Source organism: Podarcis cretensis, assembly GCF_951804945.1.
Source record: "Podarcis cretensis genome assembly, chromosome: 16".
NCBI classification, from domain to species: Eukaryota; Metazoa; Chordata; class Lepidosauria; order Squamata; family Lacertidae; genus Podarcis; species Podarcis cretensis.
The window spans coordinates 22403168-22420512 of NC_137186.1; the positions used below are offsets into that span (position 1 = coordinate 22403168).

Genomic DNA, 17345 nt, shown 5'->3' on the forward strand with positions numbered 1-17345 from the left:
TTAGCGGCTTGCTTGGGCTTGGAGAGGAAGGGGGGCATTAAAGCATCCCCCCCTCCCCTCCGTTTTTTTCGCAGCTTGGGGATGTCAATGGCCATGTTATGGATTCTAATTATCAACACAGTGGGGGAGGGAGGGGGGTGTCCCTGGACAAGGAGTCCTTGGTTACCCCATTGTTCCCCCTGGCTCGGTGGGTAAGGAAGCCTGCTGGAATCTTCTCTCCTTCCTGTGGCTGCCTAGAAAACAGTTGATTCCCAAAAACCTCCCCCCTTCTCTCTCTCTCTCTCTCTCTCTCTCTCTCTCTCTCTCTCTCATATATACAACCCTTGCTCCCCCCATATATACTTTTGGGTTATAACTGCAGCCCTGTTCTCACTGAGGTCATCGACTTGGGTCAGAACTGTACCGCTTCAAATTGCAAGCAGGAGCTGTCGTAATTTGAACATGCTTCCATGGAAAAAAAGGAAAAATCCCTTGCATCTAGAAGAGTAGAATCTTGGGCAAGAGGATGCTGTTTTTAACTAACCCAAATCAGAGGTTAGTTTTTATAACTATGATTTAGGGCAACGTTGCTCAAACTTACAGGAATTGTGCACTCCTTTTGAGAGTTTACAGTCTTACCGGTGTACTCCCTTCTCAGGTGAAGACAATTTGGGCGTAGTTTTATAGCACTATCTTGTCTTTGTATTGTTTTTGCCAGCTTAAAAAAAACACCCCCAAATCCTAGGATGAAGTAAAATAAAACAAATTCTGCCATGTGCCCATTAAATCCCTTCTGTGGACCCCGGGAGAAACAAGCCAGGGTTGTTAACTGTTGTTTAGAAGCTGTCTTTGTTTCACTAACCTAAACCATAAGTTTACATCTGGGTTTGGATGTCACCAAAAACCAGTTACTTCAAGTTGGAAGTGAAAGCTTACAATCTTGTGGCTGCGGCAGAGGAGAATTGTCAGCATGTCGGAATGAGGCCTCTCTGTTTTGCTACTAGAGATTAGCGTGGCTACATTTTTGGATGAGATCTGAAAGGGCTTGATTCAGACAAACAGTGGTGTGCCTAGGGGTTGGCAAAACTGGCCCCCACTGGGGGTGCAGACCCGTGTGTTTGTGCGCACACAAAAATAATCTGTCAGTCTGTGGGATGTATGACATATATGCTTGCAGTGATGCTCTGCTGCTATCTCTGCAAGATCAAAGGCAGGAGAAGCTCCCTGTCATTCTCACACTGCAGCTCAAAGGCATGCAGTAAAGTGGATTTTTTGGGGGGTCCCCCAAATGCAGCTCCTTGCCTAAGGGTCTAAGGGACCCCAGGTCCTTTCTCTGCAGGCAAAGTTTAGCGAGAGCAGTCAGCGTTTGGGTCCAGGTTCTTAACCTCACCAGCTTCATGTAGAGTGGTTCAGACAAGAAACAACAGCCCTTCTTTGTAAGTAGGGGTGGGGGACCGCAGAAAGCAGTGCTGGCTACCCCCTCCATTGTGGCTCACAGCATCTATACTCTCCTCCACAATATTTAGCTGACGTATGAAGAAGCTTTGCTTTTGCATCACTGCATACGTGGGGTCATTTCACATCCTGGTCAAATACTCCACGAGTGACTTAGGAGCCCTTGATACGGGGCAGAAAAAGGGAATTGGTTCTTTATATGATGCAGAATTAGCTTTTGGAACTCACCACCCCAAGATGGGTTGATGACTGCCAGCTTAAATGTATTTGTTTCTGTGTTACTTATTTAACAAAATTTATATACTGCTTCATTGTATTAAAACCTTAAAGCCGTTTAAAAAAAAAGGTGTTAAATTTTATTTTTATTTTACTTATTTATTTCGTGAATTATAGAATGGTAGAGTTGGAAGGGACCCCGAGGATCATCTAGTCCAACCCCCTGCAATGCAGGAATATGCATCTGCCCCATATGGGAATCAAGCCTGCAACCTTGGTGTTATCGGCACCAAGCTCTAACCAACTGAGCCATCCATATATATATCCTAGCTTTTATTCCTCCAGGAAGTCCAGGTGACATACATGGTCCTCCTTGCTCCCTCATCAGTTATTCTCCACAACAGCCCTGCGAGGGAGTAGATTAGGCTGAGAGACAGTGAATGGCCCAAGGTCACCCGATGAGCTTCATGGGCAGAGTACAGATTTGAACCCTGGTCTCCCAGGTCCTAGTCCAAAATGCTTAAGCACTAGCTGTACCTTCACTTTCAAATTTAATCCATTCTGGGAGTCTGTTCGACTCCCGAAACAGTTTGAAAACCAAGGCGCGGCTTCCGATTGGCTGCAGGAGTGTCCTGTAACTAATCGGAAGCCACGCCAGACATTTGGCTTCTGAAAATCACTTCCGGTTTTCGATCGCTAGGGAGCCGAAACGTTCAAGTTCCAAGGTGTTCGGCTTCCGAAGTTCCACTGTATACTGTACTGGCCCTTATCAGTAAAAAACAGTTAAATACAGATACAGTGGTACCTCGGGTTACAGACATTTCAGGTTATAGACGCTTCACGTTACAGACTCCGTTAACCCAGAAATAGTACCTCGGGTTAAGAACTTTGCTTCAGGCTGAGAACAGAAACCGTGCGGCAGCGGGAGGTTCCATTAGCTAAAGTGGTGCTTCAGGTTAAGAACGGACCTCCGGAACGAATTAGGTTCTTAACCCGAGGTATCACAGTACGTAAAAAACATTCAAAGCATAATGAAAATAATCCATAAGCTAAAAAGAGAGAGATTAAAACATATGTAAACACTCTCTGTGACTGGTAGACAGGTAAGACAAATGTTTAAACGGATGCTAAAAAGGAGTGTACACCAAGTGTCAACAGGCAGGGAGTTCCAACGGCTCGGTGCTGCCACACTCGAAGATGGCTTCAGAGGCAGATCATATGAAACTGCGGGTGAGAGATCTATCAAGGGCTCCGAAGTTAATCATGCGCTGTCCTTCCATGCCGGCAGAACGTCCGAAGGGGTGTTGTAGGAGTCTCAACTTTGCAGCCGACAATGACCTGCTTAACAACAAAGGCCCTCGGCTTCTTGTTTACTTCCTTCCTTCCCTGACTCCTGGAAGATTACGCGCAAGGTTCCCGCTGCTTTAGCCTCCCGACAGCGCTGCTGATTCTCCGAGGCCGCCGCCGCCTCTCCCATGTTTTAGTTTGTTTTGTGTTTCCGTTAATGCTGCTTTCAAAGAAAAAGAGGGAGGGAGGCAGGGAGAGGGGGGAGGCTCAGAGGAGGAGGGAGACGTGCAGATTCATTTTGAGGCTTCATAATGCCCTACTTACACACGGCGCATCCCGAGGAAATTCGGCAGATGGATGCCTGGTCATGCTGGCAGTGCAGCAGGTTAACTCCCCGGATTTAGCTTCTATCATTTCACGAGAGCGTTTACGGCACTTTACCGCGTTTATTCCCAGCCGGTGCACTGGCCCAGCCAACTGCCGCCCCCCCCCCCAACCCCGCCCCTCTAGCGTGGAGATTGCTGGAGAAAAATATCTCCCCTCCCTTCTTATTCTGGAGCCCATGCATTAAATATTCATTGTTCCCAATTTGTGCATAGGTGTTGATAAGCAGACCTGGCGAAGAAGCGACTAGTTCTTGGGGGGGGGGGGACATCACAGTGGAATTTCAAGGTGGGGCAGGGGGGCAGTTAAAATCTATGGGACAGGTAGGCTGCTGCCCCCCCACCCCCGGCACCACATGCACACACTGGATTGTAAAGCGAGGCGTATATAATTCATTGGGCTCTATTGATGCATTTATACCTTGCCTTTCTCCCAAGTTGGGACTCAAGGCGGCACCCAGCATTTACAAACCACATCATAAAATGCAAAGCAATAAAAACAAACCAGTTCAAAACAATAGTTTTGGTCCCAAACCGTATAGGGCAGGGGTTTTCAAACAGTGTGCTGTGGCACCCTGGGGTGCCGTGAATGATGGCCAGGGGTGCTGCGGGAAGCACTGGCCTCTGCCCCTCTTTCCTTCCCTCCCTCCTCTGATGCCCTCTCAAGTCTCTGCCTCCCAAAGGCTTGCACAGCTGTTTGTTGCAGCAGCCCTGGCTCCAAGCTCTGCAGGCGAATGGTGCATCTGGGTCTGGCCAGGGGGTGCTGGTTGCCAGGAGTTGAGGCAGCATCAGAGTAAGCAAGCAAGCAGGCGAGGGAGCCCAGTCACTCCACCAGTCTTTGCTGTTGGGAATGGACAGACAAGTGGGAGGCCAGGCAGGCTGGCACTGTGCTGGGCGTTTCTTGTGCTTGCTGTGTGCAAGGCCTACCTGGGAGTTGAGTGCCCAGTGCTGAAGGGGAGCCTTTCCACCATGCAGGCCCAGCAGCGCCTGTTGCTGCCACTGCTTCCTCCCAAAATAAGGTGTTGGCCACATGTTCACCTTTGGCCAGTCTCCGTTGGGCCACTAAAGCTAGGGGCAGTATGAGGAGGCACCTCTCTGTGGGGCGGGGGCAGCTCAGAGACCAGGGGCAGCAGCAGCAGCTGCCCAGAGGACTCCTAAGGAGAGGGGAGAAGAGAGGAGGCCGAGGAAACGCTCCACACGGGAGGGTGTTCAAAAACGGGCCAGAGGCTGCCAGCTCCGCAGGCATAGCTGGGCTGCTGAGCCCCACAGGGGTGTCACAGAAAGAATGTAGATGGTCAAGGGAGCCGTGGATTCAAAAAGGTTGAGATAGGGCTTTAGAAGTCTACAAAGAAAGAACTCGCTTCCCTACAAAATGGGGCTGGGGGGGGGGCTTTTTTCAGCCTGTGGGTCACATATCCAACATTCTTCGTCCACTGTAAGGAAGGAACTTGCTCTAGCAGATAGGTGGGTTGTCCATGTATTAGAACAGGGGTTGGCAACCTAAGGCCCGGGGGCCAGAACCAGACCAATCACGTTCTAAATCCGGCCCGCGGACGGTCCGTGAATCAGCGTGTTTTTACATGAGTAGAATGTGTGCTTTTATTTAAAATGCATCTCTGAGTTATTTGTGGGGCATAGGAATTCGTTCATATATATTTTTTTCAAAATATAGTCCAGTCCACCACATGGTCTGAGGGATGGTGGACCAGCCCACGGCTGAAAAAGGTTGCTGACCCCTGCAGTAGAATCATAGAATTGTAGAGTTGGAAGTGACCACAGGAGTCTATTAGTCCAACCATCTACAATGCAGGAATCACAGCCCAAGAATCAGAGACAGGCGGCCATCCAATCCATGTTTAGAAACCTCTGGTGAAGGTGAGACCCCCACCTTCCGAGGGAGTCAGTCTAACCACTCTTACCATTAGAAAGTCCTTCTTTCATGGGAATCTCTGGGTGCCAGGACTGCGGAAAGCAAAACGTCACTTAGAGAAGGATCTGAAATATTTTCCTTCAAGCTTGAATTTGTTTCATTCTGGATGGTTTTGATGTTTCAGTGTGTTGTAAACTGCTTTGAGATTTGTTCTTTGAAATATGAAGCGGTATAGAAATGAAAATAACAGAAAAGGCTCCTGGACACCTAGGTTTAAAGTGCTATTTGGCGATTAGATTATATATCTTGAGTTTCCAACGCTGCCTATGAGCATGTGTTGAAAGGGAGGTAAACCACCACCCCCCTTTATGCTCTTGATTATTTATTGCTTTTAATTTATTTATTGTTCTTGTTCTCTCCCTTGCTCCCCAATCCCCTGCCTTTAGTACCTTTGGAGAACTGAAAACTGTCCGCCTGCCGAAGAAAATGGCTGGAACAGGAAAGCACCGTGGTTTCGGTTTCGTGGACTTCCTCACAAAGCAGGATGCTAAGGTGAGCAATGAGAGGTGCTTCCGGTCTGGGGCTGATCTTGGGGTGAGATTCAGTCGCGTGCTGGCAAATCCTACCTGTGCATTTAAAGCTGATATGGCGCTCTTGTGTGACAATTAAGGTAGGTAACGGGGAAATTCCCTAGAAAGTGTGGGGGTCACACTTGTTTCGGCGCAGCATCTCCTAACCTCCCCTGCAAATGAGTCGGGCTAAAAGCCAGGGTCGTTTCATCCACCTCCCAACGAATTGGAGCAAATTACTTTCAATAAGCAGTTTGTTACAGAGGATCAGACTATCGGTGGCTAGCCATGATGGCTTTGTTCTCTCTCCATTGATGGAGGCAGCATGCCTCTGAGTACCAGTGTTGGGAGTCAAAAGCGGGGAGAGGTTCTCCTGCACACAGGTGCTGCTCTGGGGCATCCTGTTGGGGTATCTCATGGGTTGGCAAACTAAGGCCCGCAGGCCAGATGAGGCCCAATTGCCTTCTGGATTCGCTCTGCCGACGGTCCGGGAATCGTCGTGTGGCTCGCCAGCGTGCGCGTTCTTTCCCTCTGCCTCCCTCTCCCTCACATGGTGACGCCGGCGGTGCCTCCTCCCGGCTTCTCCCCGCCCTGCCTAGAGGAGGAAGGGGGCTGGGCTTTATTCGTGCCAGCAGCAGCAGCAGCGCTCAAGCGGCTGCATTATAAGCAGCCCTTCTCCGGAGCCCTTTTGTGCACCACTCATTGTCCTGCCGCTGCGGGTGAGCAGGTAAACGGGAAAGCAGCCACCAGGGCTCATGTTGCTCCTTCATCATTCCCGCCCCCCCAAAAAAATAGTCCGGCCCCCCACAAGGTCTGAGGGACAGTGGACCGGCCCCCTGCTGAAAAAGTTTGCTGACGCCTGATCTGGTTGGCTGCTTTGAGAACAGAGTGCTGGACTTGATGGGCCATTGGCCTGATAGCCAGCATGGTCGTCTTCTGTACATACGTTCTTAACTCTATAACACCAGGGTAGCCAATTTGGTGCCTTCTGGATCAGGAGCTCCCAAATGATCTTTTTAGGCCACTGCCTCCTTGGCTCTATAAACTCACCCCCAGAATTCCCTGCCCCATAAAAAGCATTATTTGGAAGAGTGGTTTGCAAGAGCGTCTAAGGAAGGTAGCAACGCAGTAAACATTCAAAACAGGAACAATTACTTGCACATCTATTCAGAATCCAATAAAAACTACTCAGTTTAATTAATTCAACAAAACAGATGAACATGAGCCAGCAATACCCGCCTTTTAAAAGTCTGATAGTCATTTTCACCTCTAGGCTCCCCCTGCTGCCCCCTTGCCTCTTTTTTAAAAAAAAGAAATTAATATTTTATTAAAAGATTTTAAGTTATAGAGAATAAAGTGATGAAAGAAAAATAAATAAGAGAAGAAAGTCTTTAAAAATACATTAAGAAAGATATAGTTTAATACACCAAATATAATCAGTTACATTTCCATACATTGTTATATAGAAATATGAATACAGTCGTACCTCGGCTCCCGAACACCTTGGGAGTCGAACGTTCCGGCTCCCGAATGATCAAAAACCGGAAGTGAGTGTTCCGGTTTTTGAACGTTCTTTTGGAAGCCGAACGTCTGACGGGGCTTCCATGGCTTCCGATTGGCTCCAGGAGCTTCTTGCAGCCAATCAGAAGCCGTGCTTTGGAAGTTGAATGTTTCGGAAGTCAAATGGACTTCCGGAACGGATTCTGTTCGACTTCCGAGGTATGACTATAATATTATTGTCCTAATATGTGTATGATTGATAATAACCTACTATATTCTGTATAAACTTGTTCTAAATGTCTGAACAAAGTCCACATCTAGAAGCAACCTGTTCATATGTTGTGCTTCTTTTCTTTTTTTAATAAATTTTTTATTAATTTTCCAATTTTTAACAAACACAACAAAAACAACATAAATACAAACACAAAAAATCATACTTTCTTAACCTTATTTCCATAAGCCTCTTTTCTCGGACTTCCCCATACCTTCCCCTTTTTGCATCCTTTTTTTTTACAATTATTCAACAACCCTTTTAGCCAATTTAAATATAAATTCATTCTCCTTTTCAATTTTACCCTAAATCAAACAAAATTTACCGCTGTAATTCTACATCTTCCTCTCCCTTAGCATTTTAGCACTCCTCAATTTTATAATAACTCTTAAGATATATTTTAAACTTCTTCCAATCATCTTCCACAGTCTCTTTCTCTTGGTCGCGGATTCTGCCGGTCATTTCTGCCAATCCCATAAAGTCGATCACTTTCGCCTGCCATTCCTCTTGTGTCTTCCAATACTTTGCTAGAAGAATCCTTGCTGCCGTAGTAGCGTACAAAAAGAAGTTTTTATCCTTCCTCGGCACCAGCTGGCCAACCATACCCAAGAGAAATGCCTCTGGTTTCTTATGAAAGGTGCATTTAAGTACTTTCTTAATCTCATTATAAATCATTTCCCAGAAGGCCTTAATCTTTGGGCAGGTCCACCAAAGGTGGAAGAAGGTACCTTCAATCTCTTTACATTTCCAACATTTGTTATTGGGCAAATGATAAATCTTCGCAAGCTTGACTGGAGTCATGTACCACCTGTAAATCATTTTCATAATGTTTTCTCGTAAGGCATTACATGCCGTGAATTTAATACCTGTGGTCCATAACTGCTCCCACTCAGCAAACATAATGTCGTGGCCTATGTCCTGTGCCCATCTAACCATAGCTGGCTTCACTGTCTCATCTATTGTATTCCACTTCAACAGCAAGTTATACATTCTTGATAAATTCTTAGTATTGGGTTCTAACAATTCTGTTTCTAGTTGCGATTTCTCCACCTGGAAACCGATTTTCCTGTCTTGTTTGTAGGCCTCCATTATTTGAAAATAATGGAGCCAATCCCGTACCTTGGACTTTATTTTCTCAAAACTTTGTAGTTTAAATTCACCACCTTCTTGTTCTAGAATTTCAGAATATTTTGGCCAATTAGTTCTCATATTAAGTTTCTTTACCTCCTTAGCCTCCATTGGTGAAAGCCACCTGGGAGTTTTATTTTCCAGTAAATCTTTATACCGAATCCAAACCATATGTTGTGCTTCCCCCTTGCCTCTTGGCTCCCTGCCTGGGTAATGCCACTGCCCCCCCCCCCCAGAATGGTTCCTTCCACTTTGAGACACCACTGATCTAAAAGTTTTGGACTACAACCTCAGTCTCAGACTGCATGGCCCATGGTCCAGGAGGATGGTAGTTATAATCTAAAATAGAGATGTTCAACCAGTCGGCTGTGATCAACAAGTAGATCCCCTGGTTTTCCTGGTCGATTGCGGGATCCTTATCCTCCCCCCTGGCTCTGTCCCTCCATTGCGTAGAGTGGTCGCTGTTTGGCGGTTTTTGGAGTTTGATGTGAGTGATGTATGTCATTTCCCCTTAAAAATAGCTATGCAACTCTTTTTAGGTAAAGGGACCCCCGACCATTAGGTCCAGTTGTGATCGACTCTGGGGTTGCTGCGCTCATCTTGCTTTATTGGCTGAGGGAGCCGGTGTACAGCTTCCAGGTCATGTGGCCAGCATGACTAAGCCACTTCTGGCGAACCAGAGCAGTGCACGGAAATGCCGTTTACCTTCCTGTCAGAGTGGTACCTATTTATCTACTTGCACTTTGATGTGCTTTCGAACTGCTAGGTTGGCAGGAGCAGGGACCGAGCGACAGGAGCTCACCCCATCACGGGGATTCGAACCGCCGACCTTCTGATCGGCAAGCCCTAGGCTCTGTGGTTTAACCCACAGTGCCACCCACGTCCCGCAACTCTTTTTAATCCTCCCCAAAAGAAGCTCAACAACTCTGATATCCCCCCAAACAGCTCAGCAACTCTGGTCAATCCTCATTGATAATGGGTAGAAAACTGCCAGGTTTTTTTATACAGGGAGTAGATCTCATTCTCTTGGGAGTTGGACGGGCCTGATCTAAAACATCTGGAGGGCACTGCTTCGGCTACCCCAGGAAAAGATATCAATATGGAATCTGTTTCGGCATCATCTTTGCAAAGCGTTCCTCTTTTCCCTTGCCCTAGTCGGTGTGGCTGCCCAGAGCGGAGGCCTGGTGCTGGCAGTATTAAAAATTCAGCTTCTCCTTCGGACCAAGAAACCGCCCATTTAGGAGTGAGGCACAGACCCCTCGCAGCAGCAGCAGCAGGAGGAGCTCAGCTGGCACTGCAGGGAACGTCCTCCACCCGAGTGCTGATGAGCCTTTGTTTTTTAGGAAGAATGGGAAATCTATCAACAGCCTAATGTTGTCTGCCTTTTGTGTCCTGCTAATGGTCTTTGCCTCCAGGCTCTTTGGGCCGAGCATTTAATAGGGCAATGGGGAGCTGAGAGGCAGAGTGGTCCTGTCCCCCAAATTAAGAGCATTTAGATCTGGTGAGCTGTTGTCCCCCTGGGAGGTGAACTCCGGCAGCCTTCTTCCTTGATCTATGGCAGCTCTGGAACCCAGACAGTTGCCTCCCTCCCTCCCTCCTTGCATCTGTGAGCTATATGTACAGTCATGCCAACAAGACTCCCAAGGTGTGTGGGATTTAAGCCCCAATACAGACAGAATACAGACAGAGGGACACGGGTGGCACTGTGGGTTAAACCACAGAGCCTAGGGCTTGCCGATCAGAAGGTCGGGAGTTCGAATCCCCGCGATGGGGTGAGCTCCCGTTGCTCGGTCCCTGCTCCTGCCAACCTAGCAGTTTGAAAGCACGTCAAAGTGCAAGTAGATAAATAGGTACCGTTCCGGCGGGAAGGTAAACGGTGTTTCTGTGCGCTGCTCTGGTTCGCCAGAAGCGGCTTAGTCCTGCTGGCCACATGATCCGGAAGCTGTACACCAGCTCCCTCGGCCAATAAAGTGAGATGAGCTCCACAACCCAGAGTCGGCCATGACTGGACCTAATGGTCAGGGGTCCCTTTACCTTTACCTTACAGACAGAACAGGCTGACAGGTGGAGATTTGCTTGTACACCCATGTTTACAGATGCTTCGTATATTTCATTTTTAAAAATGAAACATGTGCAGCACCAACAGTAAGCCAGATATTTCATGCTGGGAACTGCATGTAGCTTGACACCCGATACATGTGCACATTAAGGAAAGGACAACTCCCCCCGCCCCCTCAGGAATGGAAATTCATTTTTTAATAATAATTTATTTAGGGTTTTTTTTTTACACAAGGTTTGACATTATTTAATTCCCATTCAATATAATAATTTCTTACATTTTGGCTTCCCCTACTGTGACATAGCTGTCCACATTTCCCTTTTTTAAAGGGAAATTCCCTTATTCCGAATAGGATTCCACACAAAAAAAGGAAAAAAGTTGACAACTATGCTCTGTGATGTTCCTGTTGCATTCCTTTATCTGCTGCCACAACGGCCATTTATTTTTTATTGTATTATAGCTTGTATTAAAATCATTTATTTATTCTCCTTCCCTTGCCTATTATTCAAATATCCTGCTCGCAATTTCATTTCATTTCTGTAGTTCTTTTCTCAAATACAGTGGTACCTTGGGTTAAGAATTTAATTCGTTCTGGAGGTCCATTCTTAACCTGAAACTGTTCTTAACCTGAGGTACCACTTTAGCCAATGGGGCCTCCTGCTGCCGCCGCACTGCCGCCGCATGATTTCTGTTCTAATCCTGAAGCAAAGTTCTTAACCCAAGGTACTATTTCTAGGTTAGCGGAGTCTGTAACCTGAAGCGTCTGTAACCCGAGGTACCACTGTAGTCTGAAAAGAACCTCCACTCTTTGACAAAGTTCTCATTCTCTTGGTCTCTTATTTTTGCTGTCAACTTTGTCATCTCCGCCCAGTTCATTCCTTTTAAAATCCATTCTTCTTTCATTGAGGCTTCCTTCCACTTCTGCACATACAGAATTCTGGCTACGGTAGGAGTATACCTAAACAGCTTTTGGAATCTCTGCCCCTATAATCCCCAGAAGAAATGCTTCAGGCCTCTTGGCTATTTTAAACATCTTTTTTTTAATTCATCATGTATCATTTCCCAGAAGTCTGTCGCCTTTCTGCAAATAGGGATGGAAATTCAGAGGCATCACGAAGCTCCGTTTAGCTCTTGGTCTCGCTAAGTATGGAGTCACACATATTATTAGTTCACCCAGTGAGCTTCGTGGCTGAGCGGGGATTTGAACCCTGATCCTGCAGGTCCTAGTCCAACATGCTAACCATTACACCACCACTCGTGCAATATGGTTCTAAGAGCATTCTTACCACCTGTCCTTAAGGCTGTGAAAAGCTGAATGGGAACTGGTAGGGCTTTGGAACTGACATGACACTCCGCCTGGGTGAGACCTCGAGAATCTGGTGGCGCCCAACTGTCAAGGCTTCATGTGCATGCAGGTTTGCGCAACGCAACCTCGCGTGCTCTCCCTCTCGCATGCGACGCTGGGAAGTGTGAAATTAAAAAGTACAAATTAGTAGACGAGAGCCTACAATTAGAGCCACAGTTGCTTGCCAGGGCGGGGACGACGACGGTTTCTGCCAACATAAACAGCTATTGCAACTCCCTGCAGCTGGCTCCTCCTCTCCTCTCCTCTCCCTCCACCCCACAGCGGTGTTTATTTAAGCCAACACATTGCGCTGCTAATTGGGTAACATTTCGGTGTGAAAATAGGCATTTAGAAACACGCACACAACAGCAGCAGCAGCAAATAAAAACAACCGTAAGCTTGCGGCATTGCAAGGAATGTCAACCGCAGGAGAAGGTAACCTTAAGCAAATAAAAAAAAAAGTATTCCCATTCTCCGGAAGAGGACACAGCTAGTGCCAAGGAAAGACACCCTTTCCAATGCCCAGGGAAGGCCTTCTCTACAGTTCCCATTTCCAGGAAAGGCCTCTTCCTTTGAGCCCCAGCCAGCTCCTTTTCTGCCCACCTACAGTCATGTTGTCTGCAAGAAATGACCCAAATCACCCCATCACTTCTGTGATGAACTCCACCATCTTCCTGATGACACGATGTGAGGCCTGGCCGCCTCTGAGATGGATGTTCCAGTGGCAGCTCTCCCATCAAAGACTCTTCCACCCTTGGGCTCGGGAGAACTTCCAGCAGAAAAGCAGGAGTCCTCTCTGCCCAAGGGAAGGACCAGGGGCGTAGCTCGGTGGTAGAGCACCTGCCTTGGGTTCCAGAAGTCCCAGGTGGCATCTCCAGGTAGGGCCAGGAATGTCCCCAGTCTGAAACACTGGAGAGCTTCTGCCAGTCAGTGCAGACACTACTAAGCTGGGTGGTCCAAGGCACTTCCTTATGTTGTCCACCAGGATGAGGTGTATCCTAGTGAGAGGGCCATAGCTCAGTGGTTAGAACAGGCAGAGGCAAACTCAGCCCTCAAGATGTTTTGGGACTACAGTTCCCATCATCCCTGACCACTGGTCCTGTTAGCTAGGGATGATGGGAGTTGTAGTCCCAAAACATCTGGAGGGCCGAGTTTGCCTATGCCTGGTTTAGAACATCTACTTTGCATGCAGAAGGTCCCAGGTTCAGTCCAAGGCATTGCCAGCTAGAGCTGGGAGAGACCGCTGTCTGAAACCCCAGAGAGCCACTGTCACTCAATGCAGACATCTAGCTCAGACATCAATGCAGACATCTATTGTATTGGCAGTGGGTGGCTTTCTGTTGCAACTTGAGCAGCTAGCTTTCACTTGTGTCTCAAACAGCAAGCTTTATATTGTGCGTTGAGCAGCTAGCTTTCCAGCCTCACTCCCTATCTTTCAACCATGTACATACACTTTTGGGGGAAGGTGCTATCAGAAAATGCCTTTTTAGGAAAAAATGCACCCCCTTTATCTTTCACATGGCTCAGTTTGTGATGGATCTTGTTTCTTTGAAAACGCTCCTTTACCAGGAAGCCCAGCCGAACCAATTAGGTTCCCCTACCAAGGAAACTCGCCGAACCAATTCGGTTCCCCTACCAAGGAAACTCGCTGCACACCGGGGCTCCATTGACCTCTACATTTGTGGGGAGGACAGAACGAGAGAGGTGCAGTGGTGACAACTTTTCTTTAAAACCACCTGAACAGCGTCCTTCCTGCTTTCTTTTTCCACAGAGAGCCTTCAGCGCCCTCTGCCACAGCACTCATTTGTACGGCAGGAGGCTGGTCTTGGAATGGGCTGACTCGGAGGAAACAGTGGAGGCCCTGAGGCGGAAAACGGCAGAGCATTTTCACGGTACTGTAGCACATATGTACTATTTCAGTTGTCATTTCTGTTGATTTTGTTTCCACTGATTACTATTATTATTATTTAGTGGAATTTGTATACTGTTTTTTGCAACATGCAAGCCATTGTCTTGTCAGGGCCGAGCTGTGGCAATACAGTGGTACCTCAGGTTAAGAACTTAATTTGTTCCGGAGGTCCTTTCTAAACCTGAAACTGTTCTTAACCTGAAGCACCACTTTAGCTAATGGGGCCTCCTGCTGCTGCTGCGCCACCAGAGCACGATTTCTGTTCTCATCCTGAAGCAAAGTTCTTAACCCGAGGTACTATTTCTGGTCTGTAACCTGAAGCGTCTGTAACCTGAAGTGTATGTAACGTGAAGCGTCTGTAACCCGAGGTACCACTGTAGATTGTTGCACCTAGAATAATGAAATCACAGAATTGTAGAATTGGAAGGAAACCCATGGGGGTCATCTGGTCCACCCCTCTGCGATGCAGGGATCACAGCTAAGGAATCCCTGGAAGAAGGCCATCCAACCTCAGTCTGAAAACCTCCAATGATAGAGAGTCCTACCACCTTCTGAGGCTGCCTGTCCCACTGTTGAACAGTTCTTACTGTCAGACACCTCTCCCCAGTGTATCGTCGAAATTGCCTTTCTTGTAACTTGATTTGGGCTCTCAACTTGTTCAAGCTTTGCCCCGGCCCTATTGCCCTTTTGCCATAGCTCGAATTAGGTTGTGCACGTGGATATTGGAGGGTGGGGGGATGGCTGCAGCTTAGGTTCAATCCCCAACATCTTCACTTCAGGAGTGACCCGTGAAACCATGCAGGCAGAGCTACTGCCGGTCAGTGCAGACTATAGTGAGATAGATGGACCAAGGGTATGACTCAGTATAACCCCGGAGAGTTGCTGCTAGTCAGTGTGGGCCATTGACCAAGATGGGCTGTTGGCCTGATTCAGTATAAGGCAGCCTCCTGCATTCCTGTGTCCGGCTTCTAGTACAGTCGTACCTTCGATCCTGAACGCCCTGGAACTCGGACATTTTGGCTCCCGAATGCCGCAAACCTGGAAGTGATTGTTCCAGTTTGCAAACGTTCTTTTGGAAGCCGAACGTCGGGCGGGGCTTCTGATTGGCTGTAGGAGCTTCCTGCATCCAACCAGAATCTTGCGATTTGGTTTTTGAACATTTTGGAAGTCGAACGGACTTCCGGAATGGATTCCGTTCGACTTCCAAGGTATGACTGTATTTGTAGCAGATGGGTCCCATTCAGTAGCCTCATTTTGCCTTCCAACAGCTGCAGTTGTACTCTCCCATCCAATCACCTAATCTCAAGGAGGCTTCTCCCCCATCTCATCCCATCCTCACAACAACCCTGTGAGGTAGGTTATGCTGAGAGAGGCAGTGACTGGGCCAAGGTCATACCCAACGAAATTCTTGGCGGAGTGGGGATTTGAACCCTTGTCTCTCCCAGATCCCAGTCCAACACTCCAACCCAGGGCTAAGCAAACTTTTTCAGCAGGGGGCCGGTCCACTATCCCTCAGACCTTGTGGAGGGCTGGACTATATTTTGAAAAAAGAATAATGAATGAATTCCTATGCCCCACAAATAACCCAGAGGTGCATTTTAAATAAAAGGACACATTCTACTCATGTAAAAACACCAGGCAGCCCCCACAAATAACCCAGAGATGCATTTTAAATAAAAGGACACATTCTACTCATGTAAAAACATGCTGATTCCCAGACTGTCTGTGGGCCAGATTTAGAAGGCGATTGGGCCGGATCCGGCCCCTGGGCCTTAGTTTGCCTACCATGCTCTGACCACTACACCATCAAGTTCTCCCTTCTCTTCCTAAAGAGGGCCCTGAAACCTGGATTCACAAAGCCCCGCATAGCTCCCTCCAGTTAGCCGCTGCTTCTGCTGTGCTGCCTCTGTTGACGGGGATTGCAATCCTACTGAAAGAGAGAAGGCTCCTCTGAGGAGCAGTGGATTAGTCTCTTTGGATCAGAGTCCCAGCATTGACAGGGCCAGAGACGGAAACTGCTGTCCGACGCAGCTATTGACAAGCATTGACAGGCGCAAATGTACTGGTTGGCAAATATTAGTGTAAGGCTCTCGTCCCGCCCCCCCCCCCCCCAGCCTAGCACAGGGAATAAGATGTAGATCAATGGTCTTCCTTTGGCTCAATCTCCCCCTGCCCACCTTGCACTTCTCAGAAAAGAGCTGATGTCAAGTCCCTTGCTTGTCTGGAGGGGAGGATGCAGAGGGGCCTGCGCTGAAACCGCAAAGATAACATTTTGTGTTTCTTGCTCCACCCACTTTTGCCTCTGGCCCCGCCCACCACAACACACGGCCCTTGGAAGTTTGCCCAAAGGGGAATGTGGCCCTCGGGCTGAAAAGGGGATCCACACATGTTGTTGTAAACGTTGGGACCCCACCACTGCAGACTTGAGGTTGAGGGAATCCACACAAGATCGAGGAAGGTGTTGAAATGGAATCATTGGGTAGCTGAGGCCTGGGGGGTCAACTCAGAATCAATTTATCCAATGCCAGGGGTTGAGAACCTCCGCCCTGCAGGTCAGATTTGGCTCACCACGCCTCTCTATATGGCCCACAAAGCCTTTCCCCCCCAAAGCACGCATCGCATACACAATCCCTGTGGAAAGCAGGCTGGAACTCCCTGTTCACGAGATGGCGGGTGTAGAATTCAATTCTGTTTGTTTCAGGTACACGAGCAAGTTCCCTGCCGCAAACTCACTAGCGCACTTGCACCTTGCAGAAAGCAGGATTGAACTACCTGCATATCAGCTGATGGGCAGAGAGCTCAATCCTGCTTAGTCACTATCTTCCTTCCACCCCGCTAGCCCTATGGGCTGACTTTGACAGGTAGGTTGGACAATTCTTTCAAACACCTGACGTCATTACGATCGGGCAGCATACCTGAAGACAGCAGACCGGCTTAGGGTGGACAGGCCAACCCATGCACGGTGCCCAGAGCTCTGTTCTCTGACACTGCACCACCACTCCCTGCCCACCCCGACCCCCCAGCATATCGTACCTGAGGCAGCCACCTTACTTTTCCTAACGCAGGAGTGGGGAGCCTTTGGCCCTCCGTATGAATGGCCATTTCTGTTGGCTCTACCGAGCATGGCCAATGGCCAGCAATGTTGAGCATTGTAGTTCAGCAACACTTGATGGGCCAAATGTCCCCCACTAATGTTCCCCCAATGGTAGGGCCGGCCTTGAGGTATGCACAGAGCAACGGAAGCAAACCCCCACAGACTATGGAGTGCTAAATGCATTTCTGAAACCAGTGCTTTTAATTTTGAAAGGCAGGAAACAAGTCACCCCCTTTCCTGATGAGGTTTTAGAAATTTGCAAACAACTAATTGTATGCAT

At 48.0% G+C, this 17345-nt stretch overlaps 1 protein-coding gene and 1 long non-coding RNA gene across 2 annotated transcripts in view; one reads left to right on the forward strand and one right to left on the reverse strand.

Moving 5' to 3' along the window:
- LOC307205137 overlaps window positions 1–17345 on the reverse strand; it is an 854388-nt gene that overhangs the window by 642364 nt on the left and 194679 nt on the right. The gene's annotated exons all lie outside the window — the stretch shown is intronic.
- The window catches only part of RBM19 (RNA binding motif protein 19), a 101121-nt gene that overhangs the window by 60351 nt on the left and 23425 nt on the right, over window positions 1–17345 (forward strand). The window contains exons 22-23 of the mRNA XM_079957403.1: window positions 5637–5742; window positions 13834–13954. Coding sequence (XP_079813529.1) covers window positions 5637–5742; window positions 13834–13954 — 227 coding nt within the window. The remainder of the gene's footprint in view (window positions 1–5636; window positions 5743–13833; window positions 13955–17345) is intronic.